Raw genomic sequence first — 17,775 nt, 5'->3', positions numbered from 1 at the left:
GGGGCCCTGAATCCAGAGAGAGGAGCTGGACCAGGCCTGGGGGAGGAGGGAGTGGAAGAGTGAGGCCCTGGGTCAGCAATAGGTCAGGCAGATGATCCTGTCCTCGGGGCCCGGGGACGCAGAGCGGGTGTGAGCAGCACTGTGAGATGCCAGGTCTCCTGCCCCACTCTGATGGGGGCAGCGACAGCCCTAGGCGTGGCTGAGCCTGCATCCAGCAAGGAGCCTGCCCCTGAGGCGGGAGCTGAGCCCATTCCTAGCAGGGAGCAGCTGCTTTACATCCTTCCCCACTATCTGCTTTGATTCCTAGTAGACCCCATGTGAGAGCTGAGCCATCGCGCGTCGAATCCCCCTCATTCCCCCCCCATTCCTCCCAGCAACCCCCACTGGCCCAGAAGCTCAGTGTATCCAAGTCAGCCTGGCAGCAGAGAAGGGGGAAGGAAAGACCCCTGCCCCAAGGCTGGCAACCCCCAGGCTGAGGGCTGCTGGAGAATCCCAGAGCACCACCCGATCCCTGTCCCTCTGATTGCGGCTGGGGGAACGCAAAGCCCCATCGCAGGGGCAGTTGGGGGGTTACTCTGGAGGTGCAGGGAGGGGTCTCCTTGCTCCCATTGTGTCCCTGAATGACCCCTTCACAGGTGCCATTGCCTCACCAAGCAAAAATGCCTTTGAGAGCTGCCTGGCTGCCTTGTCCGTGGCCGCCCACGGGGTCTCTGCTGAGCAGCCCTGTCTGGGCTCTGCTGGGGGTCCCTTGTCTGATGGCATTTGTCATGGCAATGAAAGGGCGTGGGGCTGCCGGAGACCCCCGGCAGGGGAGTGACAACACAGTGGCTCGCTGGGCCACTCAGTCAGGCAGAGTCAGCGGCTGAAGCCAGGGCTGGCTGGGCAAAAGCGGTAGCTATCCAGCCTTTCTTGGTATGTGGGGGGGTGGTTCCTCCTTTTGAGCCAGGCTGGGCGCAGGGAACAATCCTGCCCTGCTCGGCCTGGAGCTTCTCTGACCCTGTGAGCCACCACTGGGCATTGGAAAGCAGAGTCCCCATCCCGAGTGGCTGCTGTTTGCCCTCCCGAGTCTGCCGTGCCCCTACGTGCCCCAGCCAGCAGGGCATTGGAGCTTTGACTGGTGGGTAGGGGACCGGTTGGTAGCAGGGCCGCTGGGCAATTGCCCCCTGGATATTTGGGGCCGATTTCCCCCTCCCGCTCCGCGTGTCTGCAGGTTTATTCTGAGCATGATGCCAGCACGTGGTGAGGGAGGGTCCTGTCCCGTTGTTTGTCCTGCTCCTGATGCTGGGAGCACCCCCCCAACCCACCAGCAGGGGCCTGTGTGAGCCCCTTAGCATCTGTCTCCTGCTGTCCCAGGGGCTCTGCGGGGGGCACAGGCTGGCTGGGAGCTGCCCAGCTCCCCCCAGGCTCTGTGCCTGAGCTCCGCACACTCCTGGCACACAGCTGCCCCTCTCCAGGGTCAGGTCGCATGGCTCCCTTCGCTCTCCTTCCGTCGTACAGCATTCCCCGGGACAGAGTCAGCCAGGAGAGCGAGGCCAGACGGGGTTCGGGGAAACCTTGGCACTGTGCTGAGCTGGGCGAAAAGTCCCAGGGCTGGGAACGGGGGATGCCAAGTGCTGGGCTCAGGCAGAGCGGAGCTGGCCCTGGGCTAGGAGCTCAGCCTAGGAATCCTCCCCACGACCCACTGCTGCCTCCCTGCCACTCTCCCTCTTCAAGCTACTCCTCAGAGCCAGTGTCTTTATCGCCCTGATGGGCGAGACCAGCCTTGCCAGCGCCAATGTATCAAGGAGCTGAGCCCAGGAAGGACTCCTGGTGAGCACAGGCTGGATGGGCTCTGTCCCGCGCCAGCCTGTCCTGCCGCGTGGGCTGGCTGCGCCCGTGGGTCAGGCTCTGCTGCATCAGGAAGCACTTTATGCCACCTTCTCCTGGTGCTCAACTTCGTGGCCTCCTCTCCCTCCTTGACATGGCAAAGAGGGCTGGATCTCAGCATGCTCTGGTCTACATGGAGCCAAGATGGAGTGCCACCCACTGGGATCTGGGGGGCTGATCCTCTGAACGGGCGGCTGCCAGGTGTTCCATTCCCAGCACTCCGGGCGCGGCCCTCCACTTCCTGCTCTTGCCAAACTGGCCCCGGGTGAGCCAGCTCATTGGGGCCACCAGGCTCCCTGGCCCCTGAGTCACTCCTGGCATTCCCAGAGAGGGGAGGGTTTGGGAAACCCGTCTGGCGGTGGGTTGAAACAGCCAGCCTGGCTCTGAGAGCTAGTGATAGAAAGAATGTGATTTAGATCCAGACAGTGCTCTGCTATGGGGTGCATTTAAAGGCCCCACTCTTCTGGGTGATGGCAGGGTGAGGACAGAAGATTGAATTAGAGGCAAAGTTCCTTATTACTCCTAGCTGATGGGCAGCTAGTTGGCTAAAGGAAGGATGCACTTTGCTGGGCAATGGGCTGATCCCAGAGGCTAGAGACCAGGAAGCCCCATCAGCTCCCTCTCCCGGAAGGGACTGTTCCCTCCAGTCTATTCCCCATTGCAGCTTCTGACCACGGCGGTGAGCATGTGATAATGGTGGTTGAGGCCTCTGTGTTTGCAGACCCCTTCGGGTAGCGAAGCCCTGAACCACAGAGCAGGGCCTGTCACACAAACAGGTGCAGCCGCCAGCTACTGAGCACTGACCGCCCCACCCCAAGCAGCAGCAGGCCATGTCCCTGCATCCCCATGCCGGTCACACCATCCGCCTTGCCCAACCAGGCCCCCGTGGGCTGCTTTCCGCATCTTCTCCCAGCTCCTCCCTGCTGCCGGATTCCTGCCCGCACATACACCAGAGCCCTTCCTTAAACATGCAAATAACACCGGAATTTGCAGTCCCCAGCGAGATGCTGCTAATCCCCCCACAATGCTGCCAGTTGATAATCTAACCTCAAAGAGCCACAGGCAGTTTAGCGGAACAATGTATTGAATCTAACGATTCCCCGGCCCAGGCAAGCGGCCTATTGAGCACCGCCCTACCCCTGCAACACAATCAATAGGCTAATCCCACTGAGCCACTGGCGGCTTCAAAATACAGATTTAAGGGGCTAGTAGGTGGGTTTGTTTTTTTTAATCTTTCACTTTATTCTGCACATTCCTGGCTGGATTCCAGTGAGGGTAATGAGGTTCTGCCGGCAGAACGTAGCGGAGGTGGCTTCTTCTCTAGCCAACTGTTATACAGCGCCATTGGGAGTGTCCACCCACAGCAGTGTGCGTGGGGCCAGCAAAACCTCTGTTCACGTGAGCATCCCTTCCTGGTGCAAACAGCCCTGCCTGAGTCAGAGACAAGCTGTGTGAGACAGGGTGTGCAGGATGGTGCCCACTGAGTCAGGCTTACTGAGCCGGAGCCTCAGCTGGTGCAAATCTGTCACCCCCTTAATGTCAGTGATTTACACCCAACAAGTATCTGACCCCTGGGCTGCAGCAAATGACATGCAGGAGATGCTTCATTAAAGTCCCACCTCCCTCAATGACCCTGCTCCACCCCACCCCCACATCCTGTACTGGTGGCATGGCAGGGCACGATAGAGCAGAGCCATTGAACTGGAAGGAGACTCTGGGCTCCAAAGCACTTGCCCAGCAAGTGCTAGACTGGGTGTGAGGGGGCCAGCTGGAGAGCCTGGCGATGCTCCCTCTACCTGTTTGAGAGGTGCTCGTGCTGGATTGAACCCTCTCCTCTCCGGTGCAGGCCCAGGCAGAGCTGCAGGAGAGACTCTGCTCCTGTTTTAACTTGAGTTAATAACCATGACCAGAAATGTGTCCGGGAGCAGCTAGACTAGCATGCAGCCTCGTGTTAGCTGCAAACTAATTAAAAGAGCTGAGCACAAGCTCTCGTTTAGGCCCTGCACGTCTTCAGGACCCAACCACCAGCCCCAACAAGGGGGGTGGGTGACATTGTGGGGGAGGTTTTAGTCCTGTCCCACTAGTAAGGGGACTGAGACCCATGAAGCTCATTGCATGCAGGGTCCCCCGCCAAACAGCCATCACATGGTAACAACTTCAGGCTGCTGCTGACCCGGTGTGTACTTGGGTCAGTGATGTTGGCTCCTTACCTCCTGTGATGATCCCCTGAGCCAGCTGTGTCCATCGGCCCCTCTTAGAGCTTTGTGGCCTCCACTCAGTGTGGGAAGCCACAATTGTGACTAGGTTGTGGTTGGAAGCAGGACACCTAGCATGGACAAACGTCCAGCATCCAGTTGCTACCTGGAGCCTTCCCCCTTTGGGGTGGACAGGATGATTATTGGTGCAGTCGGGTTGTGGGTTTACTCCCTGCTCCCCTCACTGACCAGCCTGGTCACCTCAGCAGCATGTCGCACCTACCTTGACCCCTCTTCTCTGGGCCTTTGTGACAGCACCACAACTCGCCATGCATAAGCCCCTGGTGGCCCCAGCAAGAAGCAGGTTCAGCTGGTAGCAAGACCCAACACCAGGGTGTGCTGCACAGGCAGGGGAGCCTTTGGGGAGACACAAACCTGAGCTCCCTGCGGCTAGCCACTGGGGACTGCCTCAGAGGTGGCTGCATTGCAGTGGTGGGTGAAAGATACAGGCCCTGATCCCCATCACCCTTCTCAGGCCAAAGGATTTTGCCAGACAAAAGGGCTGAGTTTAGAACAGTGGGTGGCTGCGGAGCACCCTGGGCTCCTGGGGGAGGGAAGGCGCTGCATCAGTGTACGAGCACATTGAGGTGGGAAGGAAAGGTCCCATCTCCCTTCCCCTCATAGAAGGGAAAAGCAGGGGGAGGTCAGTGCTGTCAGAATAGGACTCTCAGTGAGTGGCTGGTAGCAGAGCCGCCTGCAGGCTGGGGAAAGGGGAGCAGGGAGGGGAGAGGATTTCGCAAGGGAGAGGCAAGGATTAAAATGGGGATGGTGACTCCTGGTCGGGAAACCAGTGTCTCTGCAGGATGATTCAAACTCCAGCCAATGCAACAAACTGGCCTGGCAGGTGCTGTGTGTCATGAGCCCCGGAGCCCTGCTGCAGCTGGTGACAGGGACAGTGGGACAGCCGGCAGCAGGCGGGGAGTAAAGACAGCCAGGGCAGGCATGGAGGGGAATGCACAGACTAGGCAGGCAAACTACTTCACCCCAGCATTAGCCCCAGGACTGAGGGACCCCCCAGCTCCCAGGATCCCTGGACCGGGTACCCCCAGAACTGGAGCCCCCTGCTCCCAGCATCCCCCAGCCGGGTACCCCCGGGACGGGAGCCCCCCTCCCCGCTCCCAGCATCCCCCGGCCGGGTACCCCCGGGACGGGAGCCCCCCTCCCCGCTCCCAGCATCCCCCGGCCGGGTACCCCCGGGACTGGAGCCCCCCTTCCCGCTCCCAGCATCCCCCGGCCGGGTACCCCCGGGACTGGAGCCCCCCTCCCCGCTCCCAGCATCCCCCGGCCGGGTACCCCCGGGACTGGAGCCCCCCTCCCCGCTCCCAGCATCCCCGCTCCCAGCATCCCCCGGCCGGGTACCCCCGGGACGGGAGCCCCCCTCCCCGCTCCCAGCATCCCCCGGCCGGGTACCCCCGGGACGGGAGCCCCCCTTCCCGCTCCCAGCATCCCCCGGCCGGGTACCCCCGGGACGGGAGCCCCCCTCCCCGCTCCCAGCATCCCCCGGCCGGGTACCCCCGGGACGGGAGCCCCCCTCCCCGCTCCCAGCATCCCCCGGCCGGGTACCCCCGGGACGGGAGCCCCCCTCCCCGCTCCCAGCATCCCCCGGCCGGGTACCCCCGGGACGGGAGCCCCCCTCCCCGCTCCCAGCATCCCCCGGCCGGGTACCCCCGGGACTGGAGCTCCCCTCCCCGCTCCCAGCATCCCCCGGCCGGGTACCCCCGGGACTGGAGCCCCCCTCCCCGCTCCCAGCATCCCCCGGCCGGGTACCCCCGGGACTGGAGCTCCCCTCCCCGCTCCCAGCATCCCCCGGCCGGGTACCCCCGGGACTGGAGCCCCCCTCCCCGCTCCCAGCATCCCCCGGCCGGGTACCCCCGGGACTGGAGCCCCCCTCCCCGCTCCCAGCATCCCCCGGCCGGGTACCCCCGGGACTGGAGCCCCCCTCCCCGCTCCCAGCTGGCGCCCGGCTGCTCCTGCCCCTTCTTTCTTTCCTAAGTGAGTCACCAGCCGCGGCTCGCCAAAGAATCCAACTTTCCCTAGATAGTCTCAGCGCGCTGCTGGACACGACCAAGAGGCAGGGGGAAGCCTGAGCTGCCCGGGCCCCTCGGCTCTCCCCCGCCGGGCACCCAGCGCGCAGGCCGGGGCGCGCCGGCCCTCGGCGCAGGGCAGAGGATTCCTGGCCACCCCGCGTCCCAGAGCAGGCGTCCCCCGGTCCCCCGGCCTCTCCCGGGGCGAGGCAGAGACCCCCCTCCCGGCTGGGTGGGCAGGCATGGTAGGGGCCTCCCCCGGAGTCCGGGCAGGGACCGGGCTGGCGGCGGTACAATAGCGCCGGGGCTCGCTGCTGCCCCATCAGCTGCTGGCGGGGGGCGCGGGGTCCTTTGCCTGGGGGCGTCTCGGGCCCAGTCCTGCAGCCCCCCCCCCAGCTCCCAGCCGGGCTGCACCCCCCGGGCCAGGGCTGGAGAGCCCCGGGGCCCCGCGTCCATTTCCCCGCCGGCGGCGGGGTCCTGCACCCCGGGGCGGCGCGTGGTGTTTCCGCGGGGGGCCCGGGAATGAGCCGGAGCTGATACCGCCCCCCCTCCCCCTGGAAGGGGCTGGGTTGGATCCGGGGCGGGATGAGCCTGCGGCGGAGCCAGGCGGAAAAGGGGCAGAGGAGTGACTGACTCGTCGCCGATCCCGCTGCTGTGTGGCTGGGTTTAAAACACCGGGGCGGGGGGGGGGAACCACAACAGAGCGAGCAGCGCCCTCCCCGGCACGGCATGGAGAGGCGGCCGGCGGCGCGGGAGGCCGAGGCGATGCGGCACCGAGCCCAAGGTAAAGAGCTGCGTGGGGCCCTTTGGGCAGCACTGGGGGGGTCATGAGATACTGTGTGCCCCTCCCCCCAATGGTTGGTCTCCAGCCTCCTCCCCGGGGGGGGGTTTGCAGCCCGGCAGGCGAAAAAGCAGCATCAAGTCGGGGCCGGTCTCCGCGAAGCGCCAGGGCCCCCCCCCGCTCCATTGTGCGCCCCTCGCCAGGGAGCGGCGCGCCCCGGCCTCTCCTGCCGCCCGCCCGCCCCTCTCCAGCGTGGGGCTCTGCGGTTAAATGCCCCCCCCGCCCCCTGCTGTCGGGACGTGCCAGGGGCTCTGCCCCCCCACCCCCCAGAGCCCGAGCCCCACAGGGGGGGCTGGGGAGGGGCCGCTCCCGGCCCTGCTGCCCGGCCTCCCCTGCCAGCGGCCGCGGCGCGGGGCTAGGGCTGGTCCCGGTCCCGGTCCCGGTCCCGCTCGCAGGGGAAGCTCGTGGCGGTGCCTGGGCGCCAGGCTGGAGATGGGGGAGTTCCCCGCCGGGGGGGGTCCCCCAGCCTGCCGCCTCCCTGAGCTCCAGGAGCCATGAGATCATCGGCTCTGAACTCCTGGATTCCTCCCCAGCGCCGGGCCCAGGGACTCGGGCTGGGCTGGAGCATCTCGCCCAGCGCCTCTGCTGGAGGGGTGGCTGGGAGGGTACTGGGCAAACGGCGGCTGGCCTTGGGTACAGTCCCGCGCCCAGGCTAGCGGGGCCGGACGGGGACCCCCAGCCGGGCTGCAGAGCTAACGGAGTGTGAAGAACCGGGGGCGGCCTTCCGGTCTCTGCGCCACGCTGGGGCTGGGCCCCGCTCCCCGCCGCCCAAACCTGCCTGTCCAGGGGCTTTCTGTGCTGGGGGGCCACACGGCTGCGGGGAGAGGGGTGATCTTGGTGGGGGCTCTGGCCTGGCGAGGGGGGCGCTCAGACCCCTTCTCGGGAGGAGGGAGTTTGGGGGGGGGGCACGGCCCCTCCTCCAGCTGGGTAGAAACCCCTGAATTCAGTCCTAGGCGGGGGGTGGGGGGGTTTCCAGGGGGCGGTTTGGAGTCTTCCCCAGCAGGAGCAGAGGGCTGCTGTCTTGGAGCCAGGTCCCAGAGATGTCCTAATTTAGGCTAGGCCCAGGAGCTCAGCCTCGCCCTGCAGTGTTTGCAGCCCAGACGTGACTGAACCGGGCTGGGGCACAGTCACAGGGCTCCGCAAATCAGGAGTGACTCCTGCAGTCTGGGCCCCCCAGCTGGTGTGGATGGGTGCCGCTCCCATTGGAATGAACAGGCCAGATCCACTGACCTCTGTGTGGAGCTGTGATTTACACCAGGAGAATTGGCATCTGAGTAGAAGATGGTGCCAGAGGGGACCTGATTCTGCGCTTGCCCATCCCAGCGTAAATCAGGAGTCACTCTGGGGACACAGACAAGTCTGAGTGGGGTGAGGGGAGAATTGTGCCCCTGGGGGTACGGGTCCCGCTGAACGACCAGCTCCTGTGGGCGTCCCAGTTTTGCAGAGCTCAGGGCAGTTTGGCAGGCCCCACGCTCTCCAGAGAGGTCTCCTCGCCATCCAGCTGGGCAGGCAGATAGACCCAGTTGAAATGGAGGGTCCAGGGGAAGACAGTGCCCCCTCCCTGGAGTTTTAGGGAGCAGGAGGAAAGGAGCTAACATAGTCTCAGTAGGCCCACAGAGAGCCAAGCCTGCAGCCCTTAGGAGCTAATTAGATTCACTCAAGTGGCTGCAAGATAGAAGTTGCCCTTGACAAGACCTTTCCAGACAGCAGCAGCCTCTGTCGTGCAGTGCAGAGAGGACAGATCTTGGTGCTTCTGGATGTGTCTGGTCCCCCACTGAGCTGCAGGGGGCATTGGGGCTGCTGTGGGTGAGACCAGTGTTCCCCCAGGACCAGCCTGCTTATCCTCTCCCTTTGCCCTGGGGCATCACCGGCACGGGTCCCCAGCCCTGACGCATGGTAGGGGCATGGGCCAGGCCTGAGGAGGGGTGGCACTAACATGGGTCAACTGAATCTCTCCCCCAGGTCTCATCCTCTTGCATGCTGGCCCCCCTTCCTTCAGGAGCAGAGTTGGGGTGACGGGGGGCGTTAATTTTGTTCTCCCTCATCGCTAGGTTTCTTCCACTCTGCACAGGTGGCCCCTCCCCAATGCCAGTGGCTTCAGCCCCCTGGCACACAGGGTGCGGGGGCACATCTGCTGGGTCATGAAATCCAGAACCAAAGCAGGCACCTGCAGGGGATTCTGTGCCCACCCTGCCCTGTCTGTCGCTGCTCCTCATACCCCTGCTGTGGCTGAGGGCAGAGCTGCGCCAGCCCCAGTCAGAGCTTGGTTGGCATCCGTGTGATTAGCTGTTTGGTCTCTGCTGAGCGCCACAGTACCCATCTCTGCAGCTTTCCCAGGCCGTCCGCAGTGTCGGGCAACCTGAGTACAACACGTCCGGCCTCTGACACTGCTCCGTCTTGCTGTGGAGATCTGGGAGCTCACTGTGTCCCTGAACCGTGTGACAGCAGCCCTGCTTATCCAGACCCTGGGATTGGCTGGAGACGTGGTTAAAACGCTGTCAGGTCTTGTCTACACCACAGGGCACAGTGGTGTGTTAGCTCATAACCGGGTCCCCCCAACATGGTTACCTGCGCAGCATGGCTGCCTCCTAGACCTAAGTGAGGAAGGCAGGAGGCTGGTGTTATGGGTGAGAAGGCAAAAGGCCTTTCATGGTGGCTGCGGGGTGGGAGGACATCGGGGGACAGATGCTGAGGATGCAACATCCATGTGTGGCTGCTTCCTGCTGCATTTCTAGGCAGGTTTATGGCATTCCTTGGTGCAGTGCTGCTGTACCCCAGCCAGGGGTTTGCTGTCTCCCTGGTGGGTCACAGGAGCAGCCAGGCCTGAATCTGCAGCTTTGCCCAACGCTGCTGAATTCTCTTGCTCCTGGGCAGCTGGAGGGAGGGCAGCGGCTGGCTGGAGCTGAGTCTGCTGGAGCCAGGATTTGTTTTGGCTCTGAGACTCTCCAAGGGACCCAGCCAAATGCTCTTTGGCCCTGTCTGTGTTGGTATCTCTGGGCGGAGGCAGGGCAGCCCTGTGACTAAGCATGGCTTTGTGGCAGGCCTGTCTTTCCACTGATGGAGGAAGAGGGAAGGCCCGGCTGCCCCCTCCCCCCTCCGTCCCCGATGCCCTGTTGCAGGAGTGGGAGGGACAGCTGCTGTGATTCATGGAGGCCTGAGTCTGCATGGGCCTGTGGTGGCTGTTCGGGGGAGGGGAGGACAGTGTTGGCAGCGGAAACAGAGGAACCAGGGCCCTTCAGAGCTCGCGGCTGCTGGTCGCAGGCAGGCGAACCGGCCCTAAATGCCGAGCTGCAGTCCTGGGGCCCTGCAGCCTTTGATAAATACTGTGTTTAACGAGAAAACTGCAGACGTATTGTCTGTGCCTGGCTCTCGGCTCCTCCGATAGGCCTGGCTTTCCGTTGTTTATAGCTGAGCAGAACAGTTCTGTCCCTCGTGGTGGTGATGTCCTGTGCCTGGCGGCGTGTGCATGTGCCTAAAATATCCAGGCTGCTCTGGCCGGGCAGTGGTGGCAAGTTGGCTGGGAATAGTGCCCTGCCGCCAGACACCCCAGGGATTTTAGTGTGTCCCACCAATATGCTCCGAAGCTAGTTTGTTGTTAGTCTCCTAGCAGGAAGACAATGGGAATGGGGGGTGGGAGGGAGAGCCAGGTGCTAACCCTCTGGAAGATGTGATAACAGCTTTACAGCCTGCCGCATGCCACAGTCCTGGGGACAAGTTATCTCTTTAGCTTTTCAAAAGGATATTATCAAGTTGCGTTAGGCCCGACTTTGCAGAAGGGGTCTCTCTGAAGCCTGGCACGAATAGCAACGAGTTTGTATTTCTGGGGGAAAGGGGTTAGTTTAAACATTTCCCCCTTTCTATTAATTTTGGTCAGTCCAAACTGCTTGGAGAGTGGAATCGCCCTGTCTCTGCCCATTGCTCCGGCTGCGTGAAACAGCCCTGAGCCCATGGGGACGAGGAAACATGGGGTGAAATCTGTCCCCAGCTCAACTTATTTTGCCACTGGCTTCAATGGGACTGGGATTTCACCTGCCCGAGGTGTTTACACTCCTTTGGGTGGTCTTGAGCTGGCTGTCGTGCAGGGGAGGGCCAGGCATCTTCCAATTGACCTGGACAGGGCTTGGCAGAGACCTGGACAGGGCTTCGCAGAGGAACAACGGGTGCAATGCGTCCCCTAGCAAGCCAACCAGGGTGCTGGTGGCACAGATCTAGGACTGGGCGAGGAAGGGCAGCTCTGTGGAGCCATCAGCAGGGAGATGATAGCTAAATGCAAGCAGCTGGGTGTGGCCAGACAAGGATAAGGGCAGAGCGGGCACAGGCCTGTGCCCGATGGTCTCTTTCCTCTTCCCACTGGCACTGGAGACCCCAAATACAGAGAACTTGGGTCACCAGCCAAAGCAGGGATTCTGGAGGAAGCCAGCTCAGGGAGAGGATGGAAGGTGGGGTGGGGTGGCCGAGGCCACCCTGATTGCTTTTCTGAGCGATGCAACATGCAGAACTGCAGTGTGACAGCCCTGGAGTGCATTGTCCAAAAGACTTAGTGCAGCTTTCACTCCAGAGAGCACTCTGAGCAGTGCCGACTTGGGGTGGAGCTGCCCTGCACCAGAGCCCAGCGCTAGGGAAATGGCCGGCCTCATCGCTGGGAGAACAGCAGGCTCTGTGAGCTGGGTCCTGCTAGCGATCTAGGGCTCATGCTTCAGGGTTAATGCCAGTGGTCTCATTCGCAGAGGTGCTGTGCACCCCTGCTCCAGTTAGAGTCAATGCAAGTGGCAGATGCTCAGCACCTCTGCAAATTAGGTTGACAGGCCTGATTTCTGGAAGGAGCTGAGCTCCTACTTAGGGACTGGGACAAGGGCCAGGCTTTCAGAAGTGCCCAGCAGCAGCCAGGTGGCACTGATGGGCAGGTTTTCTCAAGAGCTGAGCACCTGACTCACCAAGGTCTGCTAGCAATTCGGCCCATGCTGTAAGCTGCTGCTGCTCAGGTCATCCTCGGGCACTTCCTATCGAGCTGGCCCGATGGGTGTCTGGTCGCAGAGCGTGCCCTGGGGGTCTAGCGCTGACTCAGGGCCGGTCCAGTGCAGATATAGCTGCATGTGAAATTCATGACTGGGAGGCATGGGGCTTGAAAGCAGCTCAGGTTCTCTGGCCGGTTTTCCTTTGTTTATTTTAAATGAACTGTAAACAACCCGAGGCTCCATCCCAGCACTGCCCTGAGATCCTGCCTCCCTGAGTTCCCCTGTCACTCCTCACTCCACATCCTGGACGCTGCCCTGCCGCATGGCTGCTCTGCCTTGCCCCTGCGCAGTGCTTTGGGGCAGAGGACGCTGGGGGCTGGGGGTCACTACTGCAGTGAAGTATTATCAGCTCCTGCACCACGAGCAGGCCTCCCTTGCTCCTCGAGGATTGCTCCGGCGCCCCACAAGCTATGGGGATGCAGCAGGTTATCCATGTGGGGGACAAGGGAGGCCGCATCACGGGTCAGATTAGCATTAGGAAGGTCTTTGGGGCAGTGTCAGTCTCTCCTCTAAGCTTGGTGACGGCTCAGCAGGCCCCTGTGAGCTGGGTAGAACAGCCCTCGCAGATCCCCCAAATAAGGAGCAAGCGGAAATGTGATGGGCACCCTGGGAAGCAGAGAGCCCCTTAAAATGCAGGCTGACCTGGAGAGGGCATCTGGACAACCCCCTGCCAGAGTCTGGGGAGAGTTGGGAAGCTTCAGGCTTTGGTTCCAGTCTGTTTTGCTTTTGGGTTCTCCCACTCTGACCTGTGGGCCCGGATGACTCTGGTGCAAACAGTGCAGGGGAAGGGTTAACCCCCTGGCCCCAGCTCTGGTTTCACTGGGAGGATGAATGAATGCTGGGGAAGGTACTGGTGGCGCAGTCTGTGAATATTCATAAACCCAGCGACAGCTTCCCTGCCAGCCCCTGGGCCTGAGCCTGCTACACCCCCCTTCAGACCCCAGGGCAGCTGGGAGCCAGACCCGAACGGGAGCAGCCCGGTTTCATTTCGGAGTTCTGGAAGACAGTCCTGGGGAGCGTTGGCTTCCCCTGGGCACCAAGCCCAGGTGCTGTGGGACCTGGCTGCCAGCTGAAGGGGGAGGGTCGCAGTCTCTGTGTCATGAGTGCCCCTTTGTGTGGCATCTGTCTGTGCTGGGCTGGCACGGAAGGGCAGAGGTTCCATTCAGCTCTTTGCCCTCAGACTTGTCGTGGGTGCTCTCTGGGTCGGCCATGGCATCCTGCTGTAGGGCAAGCAGACCTGCAGCTCTGCGCTGTTGTGGGGTGGGCGTGCGAGCGGCACTGTGAGCAGAGGAGCAGATGTACCTGCCAGGAGCTGCGCCAGGCGCGGGCTGCTTAGTTACACTCTCAGATGCTGTCATCCAGGTGTGACGGATACAGTTGTTCATGCTAATCCCCCGGAAGCTGCGTGTGTGTGAGCAATTGGGTGTGTGGCTTTGCAGCATGTCTGAGACACGCTCCACTGCTCCTGATCATCCCGTGGGAGGGCAGGAAGGCTGCAGAATGGGGACCGGGGGCTTCCCCTCTAGGGGTGCTGGCTCTGATCCTGCCCCAGGGCAGGGGCTGGCTGACTCAGAGGCAGGGAATGGGATGGGGGCTTTTTCCCTCTAGGGTGCTGGTTCCAATCTGGTGTCGGGTTAGTAGTGACCAGCAGTTGTTCCCACCTGATGACGTTCTCACCTGATGAGGGTTCGGCCTGTGTAACGTGATCCAGGTTTCTGTGGGCGCCCTCGGGCAATGGACCCTAGTTGGTCGTTGCAGTGAGGAGGCCAAGGACTGAATGAGCCATGGAGATTGCACCATCCCTTACCTGCTAGAGAGCTTTCTTTGAGTCATTGAGACACATTGGCCTGAGTGGGAGTAGAGGAGGTGGCCCCCGGATGGGGAGGGGACCCCCCCTCCCAGGGCAGGCAGCGGGGTGCCCTTCTCGAGCCCCGCGTGCTCCCCAATGATGGAAGAGCCCAGGTCTGTCTGCCAGGGCCTGGGCTATGGGGCAGAGGGGCAGCGGCTGGATTCAGAGGCCCTTGCCATGCCCTGGTGTGCTGAGCTGGGGTAGGAGTTGGCCCTCTGCGAGCTGTGTGAGTGGTTTGGGCAGAAGCAACTGTGCTCACCCGGGAGTGAGCGACACACCGATGGCCTCATGCCCAAGGCGGCCCAGTTACTTGGCCTCCGCCCAGTGCAGCAGAATCCCTCTGTTCAAGGGACAGTGGCTCTGTGGCGCCCAGCGCGGTGACTGCTTCAGTCCCCGGGTCTTGGCGTTGGGCTTCTTTGTTTTATCCCCCCAAACAAATTCTTCCTCAAACAGCCAAACCCTGCAGCCTGTTGTCCGCGAGCAACAAGAACCCTGCAGTGACGAGCCAGCCCCAGCCGCTTGCGCATCTTCCAGTGACCAGCTGCACTGACCCGAGCATTCAGCTGAATTCCCTATTGGCTCCTCTTTGTGCCACGCTCCCAGGCCCTTGGCAGCAGTATCCAGCATGGCAGGATTCAGCTGGAAATAAGCTTTGACAGCCGATGGGAGACCTCTCTATCCACCCCCCATGGCAGCCTGCTCTGGGGTGGGGATCCCTCTGTGCCGCTGTCTGGCCCTGGGTGGGGAGCTGCCAAAGCCCACGTCCGGCTGGCTGTGGACTGCACACTGCCCAGATGGGCTCTGGAAAGCCACGTTTTAACTTCCTTTGCTTGGCTCAATGCTGGGCTGCCCACCTGCTGCCCTGTAACTGGGAACCTGCTGGCGCCGTCCCATCCCAGCCGTGCACATGCAGAGACTTGACACCCCGCCCCGATGACTGTGAGAGGCTCCCCGTGAGCGGGTGATGAGCTGAGCACGGTTAGGGGTTGCAGCGCGGAGAGCTGAGTCAGCACCAGATTGCACAAGAAAGACCCTCCAAGGAAAGCTGTGCCATCAGCCCGTGCCCGTGTGTGTGCGCAGCCCAGGGGATATCGCCTGTCCTGTGTTGTTGCTTGGGAGACCGCAGGTACCCGCACGATGCCTGCTTTTGCACTCGTGTCCCCAGGGCGCCGCTGGGTCAGCGCTGCACAAGCAGCCAAGGGGGCTCACAGAGCTGAGAGCAGCCCTCTGAGATGGAGACTGGGGACCCACGCATGCTTGGGAGTTAGCTCCACTTCTTCGGTTTTGCTCAGCCTTGGCCCCGCCTGACTCTGGGCTGCCGCAGCATCCAGCGGAGACTCCTGGCTCTTCCTCTTCCCTGCTCTGGCAGTGCCGTAGGCCGGGCTTTCCACAGGCTCATGACTGGCTGCTGGGGTTGGCCAGGCAGTGCCAAGACCGGAGATAGCTATTCATCTGCACTCCGGCAGCACCCAGGAGCGGCACCCATGGAGCAGGAGCTCGCTGCACTCGGTGTGATTCAGAGACAACAAAGCCCCAAGGCGCCTCCAGTCTCGGAGGTGGGCACCGGCAGAGCTGGGAGCACCAGGAACCAAGGAGGCAGCGTTGGCCCACGTGAGAGGCAGTGGGCTCAGTGGCGTGGGCAGTGGGGTGTGGGCTGGGCTCTGCGCTGTGGCTCTGGAGGGAGCCAAGGCCGAAGCTGGTGTCCTGGTGTCTCTCCCCCTCCCAAGTGCAGAGGGAGGCAGGGGCTGCGACTGGGCTGCCCTCTCTTCGGGATCAGCCTTGCTCGGGGACGAAGGGAAGCAGGCCGGTGAGATGCAGCTCCTGGCTCATTGCCAGGCCTGGCGTCACCGCTGTGCCCCGCCCTTCAGGGGCTAGGTAAGGGCGTTAGCTCAGAGCTTCGCCGGGCCCAGGCGTGTGTGAAGCCTGGATCTTCCCCTGCATAAGCTGCTGACGCTAGAAGGGACGCTGGTGCAAAGCGGGGCCGGGTGAGGGCACAGGGACCCCAGCCTGGCATGCTGCAGCCTGCTAGTGACGTCAGCCCAAAGGCCTGGGAAGGGGCAGGGCCCCGGGACTGTGATGATGGGAGATGCTCTGATCCTCTGTGTGTCTGGCAGCTCCCAGCAGGGCCCTGGGAAAGTGCCTCTTCCTACAGAGCCAAGCGCCTCTGTCCCCTCCAGCAGAGGCCCTGCTGGGGCAGAGCACTTATCCCAGCAGCCAGGCCAGGGGTGCCGCGCCCCTCCGTCCTCAGGAGGGATCCAAGGCCCCTCCTTGAGCCCCAGGACAGCCCGGCCCTGAGGGGTCCCAGTGAGCATCCAGTCTGTTAGCAGGGTGCTTCCCAGCCTCTCGGAGCAGCTGCCCCATGTTACCAGGCTAAGCCCCAGTGCTCTGCGCAGCTGCGTGTGTTCGTGCCTGCCATGGGGCCCCGAGCGAGGCGGCATGGAGAGCGTAGGCAGCCAAGGAGGGCCTGAACATTGCTTAGCCCTGGGGCCTGTGCCCAGCTCCATCTCTCTGGTGGGGGCCCTGCAGGAGGGCACCCCAGCCAGCGCCCATCAGACGCCTGGGGCAGTGCGAGCAGGCGGACTTGTGGCACGTGCCCAGAGAGAGCAAAGTGTCCCTCCGGTTGGCTTGTTGCAATGGTTTCTCGCCTAGTGTAGACAGGGCCTTGCCAGCAGAGATGCCCCCAGTGCTTGTGTGCCGTGGTGATGGCAGGATTTTGAGCTGGCTGCAGGGGTGTGTGTGTCCTGCCTGGCTCCAATGGCTTTGACACTTTTCCTGTACTGAGCATCCCTCCTGCTGCCCCCTCCCCACCCCCGACACCACGGAGACGGGAGCGAGCAGGCCCTGCCATTCCGCGACCTCGCCCCCCTGCACGCCAGCCATGGGAGCTGGGGGCACTCTGGGCCCAAGGGCTCGCCACAGCAAGCGTGGAGTTGCCTGGCGTGCCCTGGAATCGCCAGTCTGCACCAGGCGAATGGGAAACACCTGTGTCTGGGGATTCGGCGGGGGGGAGCCTGGCTCTGTGCATGCGTGGGGGGAGTTCATCCCCTCTGGAATTCCCTCCCCGCTCGCAGGACACCCACCCTGACCGCTGTCCTGGTAGACAAACAGCATCGGGTTTCGGGGCAGCTGCTGGGATGAGACAGCGACAGCTGGCGACAGGCTGGGGCGGGGTAGGGCAGGGTCAGTGCAGGGGCCGACAGAAGCGCTGCCCCAGCCGAAGAAATTCTGGCCTCTCTGGTCACCTAGCCACGGGCTGCAGGAAGGATCTTGGCCTGGCCGGTGAACTGGCCTAGATGGGCCCTGGAGGCTCGGGCCGGCAGCCCCAGCTCCGTAGTACTGCCCCAGTAAGGGGGTGGTGTTTCCTGTCTGCCTGGTGCTAACTGGATGTACGTTAGCCTTGCTGACTCCATGCCCAGGGAGAGGAGCTCTCTGCAGCGTCAAGGATCCAGACCTGCAGCCGTTGGGGGCCAGGAACCCGCCTCCAGGCCTGTTTCTCTGGCATCATGTTCTCGGTGAGCTCTTCCAAGAGGCTAAGCTGCAAGTGAGGGAACCGGGGGTCCCTAATGGCCGCCAGCAGCCTGGTCCCCATCCTACATCTTATCTCACACACCGCTGATACTGCAGCATGACATGGCCTCATGCAGCCCTGGTGCATTGGGATCCGCGCTGGCTGCGAGGGGAGAGCGCCCCGACTGCGTCCCCCAGCCTGCTTCCCGAAGCACCGGCTGGGCTTTCCTAGGAGGGTTCCCATCTGCCCACTGGCCAAGCCTGACCCTGCCGAGCCCACTAATTCTGCAGCCCACAGCGGTTCGGCTGCAGGTCCGAGAGGCCTGAAGGGAAATCGTGTGCAGGGGGATCCAGACAGGGGTCAGGGCCCGCAGCGGGACCCTGATTGCTCTTGGCGTTGGGCAGGGTCGCCCATCCC

The 17,775-nt window shown here is 62.9% G+C and overlaps 1 protein-coding gene across 3 annotated transcripts in view; it reads left to right on the top strand.

Annotated features, from left to right (window-relative positions):
• The first annotated feature begins 6,190 nt into the window (after window positions 1-6,190).
• MAP7D1 (MAP7 domain containing 1) overlaps window positions 6,191-17,775 on the top strand; it is a 37,946-nt gene continuing 26,361 nt past the window's right edge. For 2 of the 3 annotated variants that reach the window (XM_073317556.1, XM_073317554.1), the window contains exon 1: window positions 6,192-6,929. In XM_073317556.1, coding sequence (XP_073173657.1) covers window positions 6,875-6,929 — 55 coding nt within the window. In that variant the 5' untranslated portion in view covers window positions 6,192-6,874. Of the gene's footprint in view, window positions 6,930-17,775 lie in introns of all 3 variants that reach the window. The other variant, XM_073317555.1, reaches the window with a different exon arrangement.

The sequence above is a fragment of the Lepidochelys kempii genome, chromosome 19 (genome assembly GCF_965140265.1).
Source record: "Lepidochelys kempii isolate rLepKem1 chromosome 19, rLepKem1.hap2, whole genome shotgun sequence".
NCBI classification, from domain to species: Eukaryota; Metazoa; Chordata; order Testudines; family Cheloniidae; genus Lepidochelys; species Lepidochelys kempii.
The sequence above is the reverse complement of the archived record's forward strand: the minus strand, read 5'-3'. Positions and strand labels throughout refer to the sequence as shown.